This window comes from Limanda limanda, chromosome 4, assembly GCF_963576545.1.
Source record: "Limanda limanda chromosome 4, fLimLim1.1, whole genome shotgun sequence".
Classification (NCBI taxonomy): domain Eukaryota; kingdom Metazoa; phylum Chordata; class Actinopteri; order Pleuronectiformes; family Pleuronectidae; genus Limanda; species Limanda limanda.
Genome location: NC_083639.1, coordinates 15,368,573 through 15,389,576, shown reverse-complemented (window position 1 = coordinate 15,389,576; position 21,004 = coordinate 15,368,573). Strand labels below are relative to the sequence as shown.

General features: G+C 40.1%; 1 protein-coding gene across 4 annotated transcripts in view; it reads right to left on the bottom strand.

Annotated features, from left to right (window-relative positions):
* slc2a9l2 (solute carrier family 2 member 9, like 2) overlaps window positions 1-21,004 on the bottom strand; it is a 114,667-nt gene that overhangs the window by 60,853 nt on the left and 32,810 nt on the right. For all 4 annotated transcript variants that reach the window (XM_061069001.1, XM_061069003.1, XM_061069002.1 and 1 more), the window contains exons 7-9: window positions 11,978-12,110; window positions 4,142-4,323; window positions 1,623-1,733 (exon numbers count right to left, since the gene is read on the bottom strand). In XM_061069001.1, the coding sequence (XP_060924984.1) occupies window positions 1,623-1,733; window positions 4,142-4,323; window positions 11,978-12,110 (426 nt within the window). The remainder of the gene's footprint in view (window positions 1-1,622; window positions 1,734-4,141; window positions 4,324-11,977; window positions 12,111-21,004) is intronic.

Below are 21,004 nucleotides of genomic sequence, written 5' to 3'. Positions count from 1 at the left end.
ACTCATCGTTAATAAAGTTCAGGATAGAGAGCAGACTGTCTTTTCAGTGGAAATATAGAAAGATGAAAACTAGAAAATATCGAAAGGCAACATTTCACTAATTAACATAATTGGAAAGTTACATTTAAAAATTGGAAAGGAAAATCGAGAATTGGTACGGAAACCAAACAATTATAGAGTGACAGACAGACATAACTACTCCTTCTTGCAGTATACGCCAACAGTAACTAAAAGACAGACTGACAATTCAGTAGAGGAATAACTTGGAGGGTTAGAAATAGCTGCAGGCTGCAACATCACTCAGCTCCTTGGTAAATGGTGCTGGACGTCAGGATGTAATATATTTATAGATTTCTTCCCTGTTCTATAGTTTTATTTGTGTTTTATGCACAGTGTTGTCAAGTTGGCAAACATTGCATTACACTCAAGAGTGAAATACTATAGTATCTATCCAACAAGCTGCCAACAGGGACACTACAGACAGCTATTGAGTCCACTGAGCCGTCTGATGCAAAGTGCTCTGTGCTCCTTCATCTAGTGAACGATCAGCTGCCACAGCAGGAATGAACTCCTGCTGACAGCTCTGCCTCTTCAACTCAGCAGATGATAAAACTTCAACAGGTCTTGACCCATGTGAGAACAGTTTGGACCGTCAATAACACCAGAGTTAAAAATAACTATAATCACTGTGAATAGACAGCAAAAAAATCTACTGAAGTAATGAACTGAGGGCAGTGCAGATTTACAGGAATCTGAACCAGGTGGTTGGGGGTCAAAGCAGAGCTCTGAATATTATTGTATGAAGACTGTTCAAATAATAAACCTTCAAAGCATAAAAGCGAAGATCCCAGATGAAGTAAAAGAAAAGCTTGTGAACTCCAAACATGTTTGGTACAGTAGAGGCTCCTCCATACTTTGTGTTGCAGTGTCGTGATGCTTAATTGCACTCAATGCATTATTCAAGATTTCATGGAAGCAAGCCTTGCAACACACATTACAAATAGTATTAACAATAAAGCGACTCACAAAATGACATGCAATAGATACGTCCTGCAACTGAACCCAATCACTGCCCCTCTGACACGACACAACACACACACAGTCCACGCACAACTTTCCACTCTTCATATTAGGATACAAAAAAAAAAGTTAAAAAGTTAAGAAGAACAAAGCAGAAAAATAAGACCCTGCTTTTCAGGTCGCACAGTGCATATGGTTGGTTGCAAACCATTTGCAACAGCGCCACCCAAGGATGGAGGCTTTACCACGAACAACAAGGGATTAAAAGGCAACATCACTAAGCCACCTTGATAAGGTTTTACACCACTTGTCTAAGCACATCGCAGGAGTCACTATTGTAATTTGGGTTTTTGTATTCTTACATAGTTATATTCCATTCTATTCTTGTTCTGCTCTGTCTACCTGAACTTAGGCTGCTGTGATACTTGAATTTCCCCCCTTGGGTTGTTTAATAAATTATTATCTTATCCTTACAAAAGAGAAAGCAAAATGTATCTATATTCGTATATTTGAATAAATGCTCTAGTAAGCTTTTAAAATATAGTTTTAGTTACAATTGAAAGCACAAGGGTTTAGCTGTTGAGTCTCCCAGGGGGTCTTACTGAGATAATGGCCGCCAACGTCTCGATTGCCCCGGTGCTCAGTGTGATGTAAGGGAGGAGGTTCTCGGCAAAGCCCGCTTCTCGGAGGATCCCGTTGGTGTAGTACCAGATCTGTGAGGAAATAAACCACATTTTACTTTTAGTGGTCTTCATAGGTTTTACACATAAATCAGCATGTCCGACATACACGCTTACATAAATGTACACATTTAACAAAGGTATTATTAGCTTCAGTTCAATTAAAACCTGACAACCATGCATTGCCTATGTTAAGATTCTTAACAACCTGGACCCATGATAAAGGTAGGAAACTCCCTGCCTCACTGTTTTCTCTGCATTCTCTCCTCTAACCTATGGTCTGCATTATTCTCTCCAGCTTTCCCTGTGGCAGATTAAGAGGAATGATTTCTTTATGTGCAATTGTCAGAAATGATAAGTTATGAGGCACTGGGCTGGGACACTGGTTGCAGGGATGTTTCTCAGCTGTCAGGTAAACATCAGCTTCAGTGCAGCACGGTAAGCTTCTGACACAGCAGGTAGTCACTCTCAGACTGTGATGTTTAATGGAATCATTTGACTGTTCTGATGGTGGGGGGGGGTGAAGAGTATACGACCTTCAGAGGGAACTAAATTACATCCCTGTCTTCTCTGAATGAAAATATATGCAAATGAAGCCTCGTTCATATCTCTGATTATTTAAATGAGCTTTGTGATTTCTGGGTGTCATTTGAAAAGTCCATCAACCTATCAAATGCGAAAATATGAAAACTCAATCATGAAAAATTAAGTGAAGTTTTTATTATGTATAATATTCACAGTGAAAATGAATTTTGGGGGCAAGCGATCACATGCATTTGCTTTGTATGCAACCCGTTATGTTGTTCAACTTTAAAGTGTGTTTTTGCCAGTTTAGTTCGAGTTATTTATATAATGTGCATAGTGAATCCTTGGTGTGTGAAGGTGGTGGTGCTGGGGGAGTGACCCCACATAAATACTCTTTTACACCAAAAAAAAGGTTTCTGAACGCGGATTAACCTGCTAAAAAGGATTCCTTACTCATTGCTTGTAGAGGAGTTAACCTTTCTGTTTTATTTCTCCTCAGTGAATCATGTTCAACCTCAAAAACGCACCAAGAACATAAGACACCTCTCTGTCTGGCTATATTAGAGCGTTCTCCCAAGTGTCATGTTTCCATCACTGGAGCCAATAAAACCAGTATTTAAACTGCAGTCTGTTTTTACCTTTATATACAGTGTATTTATGTGTAGTACCATACCTGTGTGAAATTACACCACATCTCACTTTTATTGGTCTTGGTTATATATATATATATGACTCAGAGATTTATCACTTTGAGTCATACACAGAAGTGTTGTGCAAAAACAACGAAAGACAACAAAAGCTTTTATGATTAATAACTTTTTTTTAGTTTTCATTAAAAAAAAAGCTGATGAAATGGTCTGATGCAGAATATAACATTTCTCTTACTATCCAAGAGCACAAATGTGGGCTCACACCTGTGCGTGCACAGAGCCAGAGGGCAACTGTTTGTAATATGTTGCCACACCTGGTCCTCTGACAGACAGGGATGTGATGGTATTGAATTGTTTGTCACTGACAGGACTGTGATAAGACAGCACACCCCAGCGGCCCAGCAGTTAACCAGATAATCATTTCAAGATTTAGAAATGATTATGCTTTTACCAAAAATCTCTAAAGATTTAAAAATGGAACTGAAATACTCATTTGTTTGTGCAGCTTTACCAGGGAAAAAGGGTCATGTTTCATGTTGGCTACAGGAAAAACCCATCCATGCCTCAATAAAAGACAGATTTAACAGATTTTAATCTTATAATCGGCACAATGCACTCACTAGATGATGTAAAAGTAAGAGCACACATTTGACCACACACAGTGGTGATTCCAGAGGCTTGAAATCTCACAGAAACCAGAGGGATTATTCTTCTTCATTTTTTTTTTTATGGTGATTGGCAAAGATCTTTTAGGTGCATTAACGCCACCTTCTGAACTGAAGTGTGATTTTTCTTTGTTCAATCACGCAAGCTTTCCTAACATGGAGGACCAACGTCGTGTGTTCTGTTTTGCCGCAAGCAAAGAAAAAATATATATTTGCGAATCAGCTCGCTCTCCTTTGCTATTGCAGGTTGCTGTTGTAAATATCAAACATGTTTGATCGAGCATGTTTGATATTTATGATTTGAGACCAGGGAGGCTTCAACTCAATCAGTAGCATTAAGACTTGTTTGTAGTCTCATGAGCTGCTGTCAGACATGCACATAAGTCCTGACATCTTCAAAAGGAGCTTTTCCCCTGCCAGAACCTTTCCTGTTTACCATAACATTTCTTGTTTGAACTACCAATTGTGTTGACAAAGGAACTTTAATTAATTCAAGTGTTTTTTAATTAAAAGAGACTAGATGATTAGTTTCATGCAGTTTCCTGTCAGATGGCACGAAGAAGAGAAATCAGAGAAAAGAGAGCTGGGAGCTGAAGCTTACAGTGTTGAGGCCACAGAGCTGGTAGCAGGCCATGGTGATGATGATGGTGATGAGCTGCCAGCGAACAGTTGGGGTCTTCAGCATCTGTAACACAGAGACGGTGTGCAGGGTGCCCTGAGCCTCTGCTCGCACCTCGTCAAGCTCCTGGGACACATCCTTCTTCCCCAAAAACCTCTGGAAGGCTGACACACACACACACACACACACACACACACACACACACACACACACACACACACACACACACACACACACACACACACACACACACACACACACACACACACACACACACACACACACACACACACACACACACACACACACACACACACACACACACACACACACACACAGAGACAGACAGACAGACAAGGTTAAAACATCCAACACTAACACTAACACTCACTGAGAATAATTGAATAACAAATATTAGAGATGGATTGATATAAATGAAATGTGAATAATCTAATTTGTATGCAAACTGGAAGAGGTAAGGTTTTTAAAATATCAACTCTTCAAATGTTCAATGTGGAGAGAGATGTTTCAACAATTCTGTGATCCTTCTGTTGCATTCAATGCTTTTCTCTGAGAACAATGAATGTGAATATAAGTGCTACATTCTAGCCCACTCATGTTTTCACTCTAAATGGTCCCGTTGGGGAAAACGTCCTTCATCAGCACAACATGACATTTTAGTGCATTGCAGACAAATGTTTTAATTATATGGTAGTCCCTGCAGCTTGATGCAGACAAAGACTGGACATTTGAATCTGTATTATCTGTTCCTATGCAGTTTGGGATCAACATGATTTGTTTTACCAGAAAACCTCTGTTAAAATTGTATTTCTGCTCTACTGCAACAAGTTATTGCAGTTGTTTTAATATCTCGTAAATAATGTAAGAACAATAGCCACAAGCATTTGACTAATATATTCTTCTCTAATCTAAATGCACATAGCTTAGATGTTGTGTGAACAGGTAAAAGAAGCTTTCTTGCTCTCGTCTGGTCTGTTAAATGCTGTTTGAACATGAACTTGAAAGTGCTGGAGGAAATATGTTGGTGCAAAGACACTTCTCCTCTTTCTTTAATCGTGTCTCCTGTGAAGGTTGAATCTCTGGTCTTATGGGAAGTCGAGTGTGGGTACACGTTGAGGACATGACCGAGAAAAGCACATGTGAGCACACAGAGGGGACAGTGAAAGCAGGTTGTCGTGTTGTGGGAGTTGTGTGGCGGACAGAGCCAAGCGTTGTTCCACAGGAAACCCTGCCAAACTAAATGCTTTGTGAATAACTGATGTTATTGATTGTCTGTGATGAATTTGCCAACCTTTAAGATATTGATGCTTTGTTCAAACTGACATAAAGTGTCCACGCCCACTTTCTTGACTGTCTCACAGCTGACGCCAGTGTTACCTGTGATCGGTCACTTGTTGTGACATGCCCTGAGGAAGACTGAGTTGAAAGACGCAGACTCTAAATCCATTTTAAAGGCTCTTTTGGCGATGCAGTGTGCTTTGGTATTAGTCGAATCATTCTCCTCCTTTAGTTATGAGAAAAAACTAAATCATGGACCAGAGGTTGCGTGATGCAGCATTTGGCCTGTGGAATGTGTGTGTGTGGGGGGGTTTAGTGTGTGGGTACAAACACAGCTGTTCAAACTAAAATAAAATAGACAGGTTTCTAATGGTTTAAATTTGTGAGATAAATGCACTTCTACCAAAAATAAAAATAAATTGATGTAACAGATGTTTTACCCACAGTCTCAAATATAATTCAAGTATTAGGAAGCAAATAACGTTGGAGCATGCATGCAGTGCCTTAAGATTTAGGCTTTGAAAATAAAAAGTCTCAAAAAAGAGTCTCTGGCTGCTGGTTACTATCGCACACTTACAGCAATGTTTTCAGGAAACTTGTGACTTGTCCAACTTTTGATACCTTTTAATATTTTATGTGAAGAACCTTGAAATGGATGCATTGGATTAAACTGTTTTATGTTTTGTGCTCTGAGTCGCCACCTGGCATTGGGACAAAATGCACCTTGAGACATTCTAACAATCTTGACATGACTTAGTGACCCAGACTGTTATCTGCTCCCTCCTGTAGACTCCTGTTGTACTTCAAGGCTTTTGATTTGACTGCTCTAATAATGTATATGTCTTAATTAACTCATTCTAGCAACGACAATTGAGGCTCATCAAGTTGTTCAAGACTGAAAACCAATTCGAAATTCAACCATCTATCATCGGACATCTTTGCAAAATATATTTCTTGAGCATCCTCAAAATGTAGCCTGTTTCTTCAGAATTGAATCTTGTGTTCTTACACACAGATGATAACTTTTATCTTATGTTTAGCTCACATTGATACCTGTAGAGTACCAAATCAACCTAACCCCCGTACAGATCTGTGCAACGTTTAACTGTGGAAAGAAGTTCCCAGAATACAAACGTGAAAAAACCCTCCAAAAATCACAGGGAGAACAGTCAAACTCAACACGGAGAGAGCCAACCAATGTGAACCTTCCTGCTGAGGCGACAGTGCTGACCACTGCATCTATGGTTAATGTCAGTTAAAAGTAAGTAACCAACCGACGTGCATTTGCAAATTCAACTTAGTCCTCAACCTATTGAAAACACATCTGGTAAAACATAAATCTCATGGATTGTTTCCGGAAAAAAAAGTTTTCCGTGTTCAATGCGAACATTTCTTCAGTCTTTTGCTCAACATTGAGCGAGTACAGCCAAAGCATGAGTCACATTTTTTACATATATTATGCATTTTTAGTGGCCATTGAATTGCAGATTATCAGACTTTATATGCAGTTTGGAGGTTACAGAACATTCGGAGTGTAAAAATGCATTAAGTGTGCGAAACAAGTACCACTCACTGTTGTCGAGAAGTAGACACAAGTGTTGTGTTTTTCTCCCCAAAAGTAATTTCAGGCTTCCACATGCACTTCATGCCAGTTATGACACCGTCGAGTCAGCAGCTGAGCCAAGACAAATACATTTTGCCGCCTACAGTTTGTAAAACCCCTGGATTAAATACCCTCCATGAGATCTTACTTCTAAATTATTGTTACATTGATTAGCTTGTGTAAAAGTGAACTCCACAAACCTGCTTTAATCCAAAGTCATACTGTGTCTGTCAACGTAAGTGGTGTGACATGATGTTAGTGTTTATGAGAGAACGGTTGCATGTGCGACGGTACTGTTGGCCCCATGGAGGCAACCCATTTAAGGTCTCCCTCAGTCCACCCATCACAACACATCGAAAACGCAGGCCAGGTTGCACCCTGAGAAGAATGGGAAAACATATCTGCCCCAGAAACGACCACATCACAAACTAAAACATCACTGTCAACCGATAAAGAGCCTACAGTGGATGTTTAAGGTAAGCTGTGAGGTCACCGTTTCCCAAACGCTCCGCTTTACATGATCACATGTTGGGTGTTTGTAAAAATCTCAGTTTCAGTGTGGACAGGGCCTGATTCTACAACCTTAATGTGGGAATAAAAAGCTGATACCTTATACTGGTGCTAATAGGTCAATATTTCAGGAAGTTTGGAAATGGCCTGCACTGGAGGGTTAATATGGAGAGACTTTGCTTGAATTTATGAGAAGAGCAACTAAAATCCGTCCTCGACTATGACATTGTCTTCCACCTCTGTAGCCTTTAAATGAAGAAATACGATTTGTGATACGAGATGTGTTGCAAGAGAAATGCTGGTAATGATGATGGCAAACTGCAAGCCAGCGACATGGATCTGCGGCGCTGCTCCGACCTGTGCCAGCAGAACATCACAGGGAGGAAGTGACAGGAAGTTTGGGCAACATGTCCTTCAACCACACACACTCGTCTCCAGTAGTCCTATGCTCGTATAAAGCACCAGACGGGAACACGACTCTATCAACACAGTAAACAGCAGCAGTTGTTAAATAGAATCCGAGTTAAGCATAACCTTTAAAGAAAATTGGATGCGTTTACAAACCTATTTTACCTCCCACTATCATGACTTTTATTGTTGCTCGTTTTATTGTGTTCTATACTTGCTCACTTCTTTGTTTGTCATCTGTGAAGGTAAAAAACTTAACCCAGTTGAAATTTTTCGTTGAAAACTGGAACGTTTATTTGTCAATATAAACAAAGAGGTGGCAAGAGGAGAAAGCGAGCTAAAAGATTAACTGCACAAAGTTACAATCCATTTTTAAAAGGGATTGTAGTTCAAATATTTGTCATAATCCAAGTATCACACTTTTCCAAAATGGATTTAATGAGACAAACTCACATTGTTCTCCAATTTGAGCCAGTATTACTGTTGATGTAAACACACAACCTAAATAAACTCTGTAAGAAAGATGTAACCATGGTGATATTCACCTGCATTACATTAACTGAGTTTTACAAGACTCTCACTGGGTGCATCTCCTCCAGTTCATCTCCTGATCCTGCGAATAAAATCATGTCCTGAAGTTTATAAATGCATCTCTTCAGACAGGCATCTCCCCAGATGCTTCCATGGTAAAGCCCACATTTAAAGTTGGGACCCACTAATGGCTGCATCCTTCAGACGACTCAGTCTGGAATGCAAGGCCTATCTGAATTGAGATGTCTGGCCTACAGAGGATTTCCTCAGCTTGTCCTGTGCTTATTGTTTCAACGTTGGCTACATTAAGCTGCTTCACTTACTACACCTCGACTGCCAGCATATGATCGAATGCTGGGGTAGGTTGGAGGACCCACCTTTGGAATGGTAGGACACATTTCTCAGCCCCATTTGAAGGAGCCTGATTTTGGACACAGTTTATATCCTGAAGGAATTTCAGTCACACTTTAGAATTTACCACCCCACGTAAAGTCCTCTAAAATAATCAGACCTCTCCGGGCTAAACTGATGAAAAAAAGTTCTCAGTTATTGACGTCTTTGACCCATTGGTCCCTCAAATTTCGACTTTGCTTCAGTGGTGTTATCTTCAATTTAAGCTTTTAAATTATGTTTTCCAATTACCCTCTTTATTTTTATGTCAATATTATTTTAAATGGGTTTTATTTTCACCCTTGTGTTACATAAACTACCTTTTTAATCCCTTCTATTTTCATGGGAAGCACTCTGCATGTCATTTCTTCATTGTGAAGCACATTTTGCTGCATTTCCAGTACTATTAAACAACAGTAAGAAACCTTGTGTGATTAATGCTTTACTATTAATGTATATTCATTAACGTAAGGATTCATTATTAATTTTACCGCTCTATCAGTCTAACAACCACCTCCAGATAGTTAGACCAATCAGATCACATTCCTGTCTCAATGCTTCCTGCATTTAAACCTCGCATTAATATGCATTGATCCCTATCCAGATACAGATTACATGTTAATATAGCACAAAGTTAATGAGATATCATAGTAAATGATTTAATGTTTGCAGATTTGAGAGGAAATGAAAAGATGATTCCTCTTATGTGCTCTGAGCAATCTGTTTTCTGATGTTTTTCATTTGGCACCAGATATATTATCCATAACGAGGGTGTCTTGCCAGATTAAATGAAAACATGTTTCATGTTTTTATAAAACATTATTTCTTGCCCAGAAAAAGCTTTTAACTGGTCAATACCCGTCCAGAGCTCTTTTGTCTGTTTCTGACACAGACATAAGCTCATTCATGAGAATAACTTCTTTGATCGATTTCTGTTCCTCTGACTCAATAGGACACAGTTTTTGGACCCTTTCCTGCTGTCATCTATACGGACATTCCCTTAAGTGCTTCAAAGCAATCCCCATAACATCAAGTTTCTGCATGTTGTGCCAAAGTGTGCAAAATATTGTGCCAATCAGATTTAATAACAACTCTATAAGAGACACCTGTGGTGCAAGAATAATGAGTTATTCATGATATGTTATTATATGTATCAGGTTGTGTTAAAAGGTTATTGTCAAATTAATGAAACAGGTGAACAGATGTCACCAAGATGTCCTGATGTCAGACTTGCACTAGGAGTGGCAATTTCATTAAATAGATTAAATGCATGAAATTGGAGACATGAACGTTTTCTCCCTCTGTTCACACAGGTTGATTCTTGACAGGCCTGTTTTACATTATATTAAATCACATGTACATTGCATAGTGTGTTTTGATTGCATTTACATACATTTACAAAAAGTAGTGAGGCAAACCAAAGCATCAAGACTGTTTGTTAAAATTATGAATCAGGTCCTCTGCAATGAGACCTCACTCAACTTTGATCTCTGGACAAACAGGATATTTCATTTTGGAAAGAACACAAACAACCAGTCCCCCAGAGTCCCCATTTATAATGTATGGACATGAACTTCAAAGAGCTCCAAATGCTCCAGAGACAAAGCTGATCAAAGTCGAAGCTGACATCATAGTTTTCTACATGCTTCGTTAACACATGCACTTTGAGCTTCGCCGCTACCCCATGCTGTTTCCTCTTATGTCAGAGCATGTAAACAGTTGACAGGATCCCACTGTGGTTACTCTAATAAAGCATGCGTTCGCTGGGAGCTGAGTGTTAAAAGGAGTCAGAAAAAACAAGTTTTGGCTCCCCAGTCCTTATTGGAGTCATACTGTGGTCAAATATAATCACACAGACATGAAACACATGCAGGCACATCCCTTACAAAAATAGTTTTCTTAAGTACAAAAGTTATCCCTGACCCTTGTAAGTCCATCCATTGGTACACTTTAAACAGGAACTGCTAATAGCTCATTTAAAAAAATTTTAGGGAGCCCCTTTCGAAAGTGTAAACAAATATATACTAAAAGAAAACAGGCTCATAAGTGGATACTGGTACCTGTTGTTTCCATTCGATTAACAGAAACAGTTTAACCTACTTGATTATTAAGATAAAAAACTAATTTCAGAACAAGTTCTACTGAAGAAGCTGGTCTCGGTCTGGATAAGACAAACCCCGGTTTGGATCATTTGCAGTGTGAACATTTTGGGGGGGGCTGGTTCCGACTTTCAGACCAATCGCAGGAAGTTAAGACAGCATTAAACAACAGAAGAAGAAAAAGAAGCAGATGCGGCACAGGATTGTTTGTGGTCAATATAATACAATATAATGTTTGAACAACAAGGCCGTTCATTATGCTGGTATAGTAACACCATAATGATATTACATTACAACGAAATTAACAAGGTGAACCAGTTCATTCACCATTCAAACAGAGGCAATTTTTTTCAATGCAATATATTTTTTTCAAGTTAGCAAATACAATAGCCAATTTACATCAAGTCACCATCAGAGCCAGCCCGCATACGGGGTCATACTGTCTTTAGTGCCTAAATTCCAATGTGAAACCAAAACTAACTGGATCAAATGTAAACATTGTTACAGACATGAACTTTGGTTCAGACCTCAAAACGCCCCGAAGTTGTTCAAGGTAATGACAACGAGAGACACAACGTGATGCCCACAGCCAGGACATCAGGGTTAAGGTGCCCAGAAGGATCCGTATTCATTAGCCGACACCATCGATTTATAACAAAATAAATGGGACCGTCAATTTGCGTCCCACAAGAACTCCTGCAGACAGGAGACTTGGTGTTTTAACTTCACTGTTGGAGATGAAGAGACTCCCTGTTTATCATAAACTTTTTTGGGCAGTAAGACCGTGATTCCAAATGTTCATACCATTTCATCTCTATAGAAAAGAGACACTCACTCCCTATATAATCATTTTTCAAGCTCCAGGACTGTGTGGATGTGATCGTTACTCTTAAAACAAGCACTGATGCCTTTGAGACAAAGCCTCCTGTGACAGCCTTTTTGTATTCTGCAGATGAAGTGTGTAGCAGTGTGTAATACCTTTCTCTGCTCCAGCCTCATCCCTCCTCTCCAGCAGCAGGTAGCGAGGACTCTCGGGGAGGAAAGGCAGCACACACAGCTGCAGCAATGCCGGAAACGCCAGGAAGGAAAACAGGTAGATCCACCTGGACTCCTGTAGACAAAACATTGACAGAGAGAAATAAATCAAAGCTTCAGACGTGAAGAGCCACAGCATGCAGTACAGAGAAGTTGGACAGAAGTTATATATATAGAAGCATTTCAAGGGACTTTGCTGTCCCAGGAGGCTTAGCGTTAGATATATAAGAAAGAACCCTCCCCCAGGAACACAACACTTGATAGACATTCTGATATTCAAGCAAACCTTTGAAAATATAAAGTTTTTGGTAAAAGCTTGTGGTATGGGGCCTCATTAGAGGTTTTCAACCATGCAGGCTTCTGTTTATGAATAAAGCCAATCATAGAACTTACAGGGGTTCTCGAAAAACTGTCGTAGCCCCCTTCTCAGGGGCCCCCTCTCAGCCTGCGGCCGAATGGAATAAGTGACTGTAAATTCCCTTCTTAAGAATTTCTGCCGGCAGTGATGAATGTCATTAAAATGCAACATAATGTATTGCTGTGTTTGTAGAATATAGGTAACAGGCTTAGGGCAGCGCTATGAAAGTGAAGCTTGATTTAATACTTATGGTGTTTTTCATGCATATATTTGCTTGAAGTAAGAAAAACGGAAATGTCTCTTTGAGCTAAATGCTGCTTGATGTTGCAAATGGGTTTTCGAATTTATAAAGACGTAGTTAAATAAGAAATTACCGTATGGTGTCCTGTGACTAAGTCAAGAAATTTAAAACGAACAAATCCAACTGAAATAGAAAGATTGAGCTTTTTGTGTTTTTTAGGATGCCATTAGAGTGCTTCTGCCAGGCCCAACAGTCCCCAGACTTTAAAACAAGCCTTGTCACTGAGGCCACATTATGATCCCCAGCTAAAGATTGGTCACGGTCACAGGTTTCTAGCCTCATTTGTTACCGTACAGCAGCTGAAAAAAGCCTACACCCGTATGAAATCACGTTTAAATCAACGAGATACAGATTTTGTTAGGATTTGACACACATAATTCTGAGAAATTAACGAAAATGTTCCAAAAGCTCTATCTCACAATGATGAAGGAAGTGAAAACAATGTACTGCCTTTCTTTCTTAACCCAAAACCCATCCTGCTAGCAATCTAACAAACACCGATGCAAAAAGGAAATCATAATTCTTGTTAGGTAACTCTCCTTTACTTACAATATTTTTATTGCAGGGTGTCACAAAGATTTTTTCAATGCCATCTCCCCAAAGTCTTCTGATTGACTTTGGTCAAGGTCAAAAGCTAACACAACAGTTTTACCATTCACTGGCATGACAAGTGAAGAAATAAAGAATCAATAGATCTTCACACTTTGGAATGCAGGAAGCTTTTCTTTGTACATCCCAACTATATTCCACAGTGAATATCTGCTGCGTGGAGGCAGACAAGACAAATAGCCAAACATGAGGGCAGCTGTAGGTATGCTGTTAGTCATCCAGGTTGCTTCAGTTCCATTACACAGTAATGTCTTGATAATACGCCTGAGGGACCAAATATATATCAAATCCTGAAGATTTATGGCCTCTGGCATAAAACGTGGTGTTTTCAGTTGCCTGCTTTCCAAAACCAAGCCAGCAAGAGCAAATAGCAACTGAGTCAAGCAAGATAACCTTGGATTTTATAATATGATTAGAAAGCAGCTTAGCAGCTTTATACTCAAAATGTCTTGAATGTGTTCATTCACAGAAACTCATGTATTTTGGGTATTTAAAGATTATATACACACTATATTTATGCTCAGGTCAACTAAGGTATTTTCTTCTATGTCAAAGCTGTCAAGCTTCTGAGCTAATTTCAATGAGCTGTCACACCTAGCCATCCCACATAATTGTAAAAGTAATGAAACATTTTGATCCTCACACTTAAGAGATGGACTTTTCAATATTAAGATTATTAGAGAAAGTTGATGCTCATATACATACATACATACTGAAGTAGAATTGTTAGCTTCAATCTCTGTCAATCTACATTTGTCATTAGGTCTTCACGTTTAAATAATTTTAAAGATCTGTAACAGTTTCTCATGCAAATGTCAAAGAAATTACCAAGGCAGTCAGTTTACAAACTCAACAGATATGGACCAGATCAAACAAATTGTACACTCTACAACAAACTTAAAATGGTCCCGAAAATCATCAAGAACTTTGCATTGGATATAAACAAAAATCAATTATTTTGAAACTGAATTGATACAGGAGATTTAACTTTTATCTTTGACAAAAGCAACAAATTAGGCCAGGAAAAACAGTCTACTTGCACATGCCTCGTCTCTCAGCTGCACAGTTTCTGTTATCTTTACACCAAGCTCTTTGCATCCAATCACAACCTAACATGCTCACCTTGAGCCAATCACCTTGAGCCAATCACCTGTAAGCTTCCAAGATTAAAATGTGCTCCCTCCATCCTTTCAGTCGGTTGTCAGTTCAGCATGGTGCTCAATGAGTAACCCACCTCCCTCCTGCACCACCTCAACTCTGGATACCTGCTCATCTTCCTTCAACCATCCAATCAGAAGCCTTCATCCAACGTCACATCTCCATTGGCATCACCACCACCAGTGTCAAGGCTCCAGGGGAAAGCAGCTAATTCATAAGACTGCCTCCATAATTTTATACATAAGTCTATTCCTCCTGTGCATTACACATTTAATTACATTCTGATTTACTCATTCCCATTAATTTCTGTCCTGATTGAACTATAGGAGGAAGGAATTACCTCTGGTAAAACTCCTGCAGGAAAGTCAAGAAAATGCATTTGAGAATTTTCAAAGAATAATTCAGATTTCAATCTAAGTCTATACATCTACTACTTATAATAAATCGTCCCCCCAGCCTATAAATGTTAGGAAACAGTTTCTGCTCAGGGTGCAGTGTGCAGGATTTGATGTGTACTAATGATAGACATGTTATTGATTTGTAATTAGTGTATAATCACCTAAAATAAGAGTCATGTTTTAGCTAGCTTAGAGGGAGTCCATCACATTTGCATTGGGTCCTCTCCTGATGAGACAACCATGGTGCACCGTCATCTTTCTCCAAAAACCTAGGATGGACAAACCACACATTGGGTTTAGAATGGGCCTTTTGTGTTTATAAGTTATTTCAGTTCAGGTCACTGTAGGTTGAGGGTGAGGGGAGGGTTATGTTCTCTGTCCAAAAGAAAACACACCAACATAACAGGCTTATTATTACATTTAAGAGGAAAGAGACTAACACAGCCAGATTAAGGCCAAAGACACTGGTCTGACATCACACAGTCATGACTAATAGTGAGCCTCACTCCCATTGAGTACACACTACAAAAAGATTAACATCATGTCAACGTATACCTCATTATGAAAGAACGTTTCCCCTTTAGAAAGATAATGGGAATACAGTTCAGCTCTGTTTTAGCACGCCTACGCTTCCAGATTGCTCTTGCGCAAGTGGGCATAATTGTAGTTGTGCAGAGACTGGGGGAGGAGGTGTCCTTTGGAGGGAAAATGTCAGCTCTCAACTCATAACAAGTCTGTTGGGAATGCAGCTGCCTAACCTTTACTCTGAGATTTCATTTGTATCATGAAAAACTTTTTAAATTATGCAATTAACTTTACTGAAACGATTCAAACTTATTTAGCCTGAGCTGTGAATTTTTTTAAATGAAAAGTCCACAAAACACAGGGGTAAAGAGCATTGCAGCAGAATCCAATACAAGTGAACTGACACCACACGAGCAGTATGGAGGCATTTTATGTTTCTTCTTTTGTTTTATTTCGAATGAAGAAGGGGTCACTAGTTCATTTAATTGTATTGGATTCTGCTGCAACACTGCTTACCCCTGAGACTCCTTAGTGAATTGTGGAGTCAAACACTTCACCCACCCCTCCATCGGCATAGAGGTGAGTAGATAATGACAGAATTTTCCTTGCTGGGTGAACTATCAGAATCAGAATTACAATTATTTTTATTGCAACGTATATTTGTATATATTGGAAATTGCCATGGTGTATACACTTTAAGTAAGTGTATACATTCTACAGTCATGGTCCACCAAATGCTTTCATCCAACGTTTAAAGTATTGTTCTTTATGGGCTATACTAACCCTGTCATCAACGTGGCAAAGTTAATAGCATTGATCTTTTCTTTGATGAGGTAGGGTTAGTGCTGTAAACCCAATGTGTTTCCAAGCAGCTATCTTTATCATAGACACACTTTAGCAAGTTCTTACCACACTAATGTTTGTGCGCATGTTCATTTTTCAGGTAAGTTTGTTAATTATTTGAAGCACTGCTCACGGTTGTGGTGGAATTTATGCTTCATTTTGTATTTTTCTGTCCACTTGAAAAATGTTAGTCAAATGTTCATTACCCTTTTAGCTCCATTTTTGTATGCACCAAAACCCAAGAAATATTTTCCTTTGCAGCTGCTAAATAATGTTTGCTAGTCGCTAACTTAGATTTTTTCTGTGACACAGGTATTATACATTATGTGTATCACGACTTTTTCACTGAAACAGCTGAAACAAAATTGATCAGAATAAGCTGGAAGGGCTGTGACGTATGGATTTTTTCTCACCGCTGTAATAAAGCTACACATCACCAAGAATTGGCGGTAAACCGCCAATTCTTCCCATAAATTAATTAAAGATATTCACATCATTGATGGCCATTTTTTTAATCAAAACTTAACTGAAAGCTTTATTTAGACAGGTTAATAAGTAATGTGTCTGGGATTTTCCCTTCATAGTGAATTGCAAGGGGGCTCTGTTTAATTTCGTGTCGCCTCCGCCTGCTGACAATTCTACTGGAAACTGCTCATAGCGTTTGTCCTTGGATAAATTGTCTATAAGCGGTAGATTATAGTAAAGATTTGTGTAGCTCTTGTATGATAGTCCCAGAACTTGAGGGAATGGTAATGGCGCACACACACAAACTGATTCCGCTGCTCACTTCTCTTTCTATCATCGACTCAGCTGATATCTCTGACTCCCTACAGTTCAAACATTGATTTGTTTGAAATGACGCCAGTTTATCAACACTGATCATCATGTTATGGTCGCTACTTTTCTCCAATTTGCATTCATCAGCCCATCCTGCTTGCTCTCTTCCTTTCTTCCTCTCTCTCTCACACACACTGAGTCATCCAGACACACACACAGTCTCATCATACACATGTGAAAACTCAGACTGGGTGAAAACAGAATTTGTAAACTTAGACAATATATGGAGAGCAGGAGGAGATTGGGAGGCTCTCTTAGTTTGGCTCAGTTAGGTTGACAGTGCACAGTGCTAGAGAGATAGAGAGACAGAGGAGCAGGAACTTACTGACAGAGCCCGTTTAATCTCTAAAAATAACTTTTTCCTGTTGCAAACATGTATGAAAAGAGACCAAATTAAGACTGTAAGCGGACTTAGTGGAGCTGTGTAAGGCTCCTTGGGTGTCTGTCGCGCGCGAGGTGGCACTGTGCCCAGGCTGTGCCCACCCTGGCCCAAGCAGTGGAGCTATATCCGTGGTCCCTGTGTCCATACCCCGGCTCTGTGTGCTCTGCCTGAGGCAGTGGAGTATCTGCCCAGGATTTGGTACAGCCCCCCCAGCACAACGGCTCGGTAGCACCTGCAGTGAAGACGGTAATGAGCTCATCCCGCAGTAGGCCTCCCATGGCCGCAGTGATGCAGTAACATTCACAGCCCTACTTGAAGTATTACAAATAAAAGCCATTCTAACTGATAAAACAAACTTGTCTAGATTGGTAACAGTCCAACTCTTCTTATGATCCTTTGTGTAAGCCTTGTGTGAGTTGTGTGAATTTAAGCGTACTGCACAAACCAGAGGTCTCACAAATACAGAGTTGTGGGTCGTCTCATCTCAGCGGGAGATGAGAGTGGGCGATTGCATTGGATCTCTGACAGGATGCTCCAACAGAAAGACTCTATTTCCTGCTCTGAGCACTGATTTCTGTGGTCTACACTATATAGATGTTAGAGGAAATCATCCCCATCTTACAAGATATTTGACAGAGGTAATTTATTACCTCTATGAAATCTCTTGTTAAATATTATACAGGTTGCTAGGTTGACTAGACTGACATTTTTTTTATCAAAACTTAACTGAAAGCTTTATCAAGACAGGTTAATAGGTAATGTATATTTAAAACACAGGTTAGCTGTCTATAAGCGGTAATCGAAACTTCAGGGGAATTAGATCCTAAATTAATCCAATTACACAAGATAATATTTTTTTTAGATCAGTTTTAATTGCTTAAGTTAGCCAGATCATTACCCAGGTGAGAAATTAACTTGTTTGTAATAATCTCTATTGAGTTTGGTTCAGGCAGAAACTGCTAATTGCATAGTTGTATTTTCCACAGTGGGCAATCGGGTTTAATTTGGTGCCACACACTTTATTAGAGACGGTTGAATCATGGTGAATTACAGAAAGAAACTGCTGCATTGCCTGTTTTTTTATGAAAGTTCCCTGTAAAGTAATGTGAACATAAAAACACTTAGCATCAATACAGTGACACGTTATGCAACTAAACCAGTTAAAAAAGTCCCCCACACAGCATTTTACTAACTGCATGTTTTCCACTATGGTCCTAGTCATGTCCCATTAGTCGAGCCATTACGTGAGGGATGAAAAAGTATCATGTAAAAAGCTCACACACTGAAAAGCTTGTTGGTAAAAACCTCACATCAGAACAGCCGCCTTTGGAATCTGGCAGGATCAGAAGAAAAGCCCATCATCCCTCTGCCAGGAGCTGTTTGTAATGAATGTCACCTCCTCTCTGAGCCCATTTGCCTCGTGCTTTGCCTGAAGAGCACTTTGACAGCTGGCTCTTGCAGATGTGTGTGCAGGTCCCATTCTTAAATTAAAGGAGCACGCCTAAAACTATTTCGGATGAAGTGGTAGAGAGGGATACACACTTTACAGGAAGGGCCGACATGGAGCATTAACTTACTAAAAGGCAGTTTTTCATATAGTTATTTGTTTCAAGTCAGTAAGAACTTACATCTTCAATCACACACACACACAGAGAGATAGCCGTTTGTCCATGACTTCAAATCCCTAAACCAAATCTGTCTTGACATTAAAATGTAATGATTTACGTGATGGGATTTGATTTGTGTCCCCAACACAAACCTGCCTGCTTCAAAACATCCACCAGCATCCCTGTTCCCAAAAAGCAGAGGATCACAAGCCTTAATGACCACAGACCAGTCGCCCTGACCTTTGAGGTAATGAAGACCTCTGAGCGCCTCGTGCTGACCCACCTCAAGGCCATCACCCACCACCTCCTCCACCCACTACAGTTTGCCTACAGAGCCAACAGGTCTGTAGACGACGCAGTCAACATGGGACTCCACGTCATCCTCCAGCACCTTGACTCCCCCGGCACCTATGCCAGGATTCTGTTTATGGGCTTCAGCTCTGCCTTCAACACTATGGCCCAAGCTTTTCTCCAAGACAAGCCAGTTAATACAGTGGAGTCTTTCAGATTCCTGGGGACTATAATTGCACAGGACCGGAGAACATCACCTCCACCATCAAGAAGGCCCATCAGACGATGTTCTTCCTGCGGCAGGTGAAGAAATTCAACATGTCGCAGAAAGTGATGGTCGAGCTCTACACGGCCATCATTGAGTCCAACTTCACCGCATCAATCACCGTCTGGTTCGCTGCCTCCACTACCAAGGAAAAAGGCAGACTGCAGCGGATCATTCGGTCAGCTGAGAAGTTCACAGACTGTGACCTGCCGGCTCTCCTAGACCTGTTCCACTCCAGGACCAGTAAGAGAAAAGGCAAGATCCTTGCTGATCCGGGCTATCAAGACCAAAACCTCGCGCCACCTGAACAGTTTCTTCCCCATGGCAGTGGGGCTCACAAACAAGCCCCCTGCATCACACTAACTCTGGTGCCCCCCCCCCCCCCGCACACATGCATGCACACACACACAAATGCACGAATTTATATATTATTGGCACTATTCTAATTCCAAATCACTGCACCTTAGTACCACACGTGCCCGAATAACTTATTGTTCTATTTCGTAAAACATTGATCTTTTTTTTGCTTTTTTTGTTAATATTTGCTATTTTGCACATTTTCAGTAAATGCTTTGTTTATACTTATATATATTGTTGTTTTATGTCCTATGCACCCACCCCACCAAGTCAATTTCCTGTATGCGAAAATATACTTGGCCAATAAAATAATTTTGATTCTGATTCTGATGTGACTGTGTTAAAAGATTCAGCTCCCTACAACATGTAATACTTGGACCAAACACACACTATAGACCAATATCAGTCACTCAAACCATCACATTACTAAGATGTGACACCACAGAATATGTCATTAAAAATGAATGGCACTATAGTGACCAACCTCACATACAACAAACCACATGGGTTTTTTGTGGTCCATTCTCACACCCTGTGAAGCCATATAGTTGGACGTGCTGGAGGATATAGAGTATAGATAAGGGCCCATTACGTCCACTGAATGTAACCTTGGGAGTGTGAGCTGTTTGAAGCATGCCGATGAGTTCAGGGACTCTGGGAAGTTCAGTGACAGAGCGGCTAACAGCCTGCTCCCGCTGTGATGTCGAAAAAACATGTCTCCCCTATTGGGACATGGTCAGTGCCTAAGCAAGAAGGTTACAGTAATTATCATTTGTCAAAGCTTATCACCATTTCGCAGCCCACAACAAGTAATGTCTTTAACTGGCCCCCATTGACAGAGGCCTCCGCTGACAGGAAACCTGTTTGAGACAGCAGAGACCATGGTGGCATTATCATCAGATATGTCACATATGCTCTCGTCAAATGGCAAGGACAGAGTGTCACAGACATGATAGGAATACATAACAGTGGCTGCATGAAGACATACAGCTCTATATGATATTTATAAAGGTGGTGAACAGATCGAAATGATGGATGG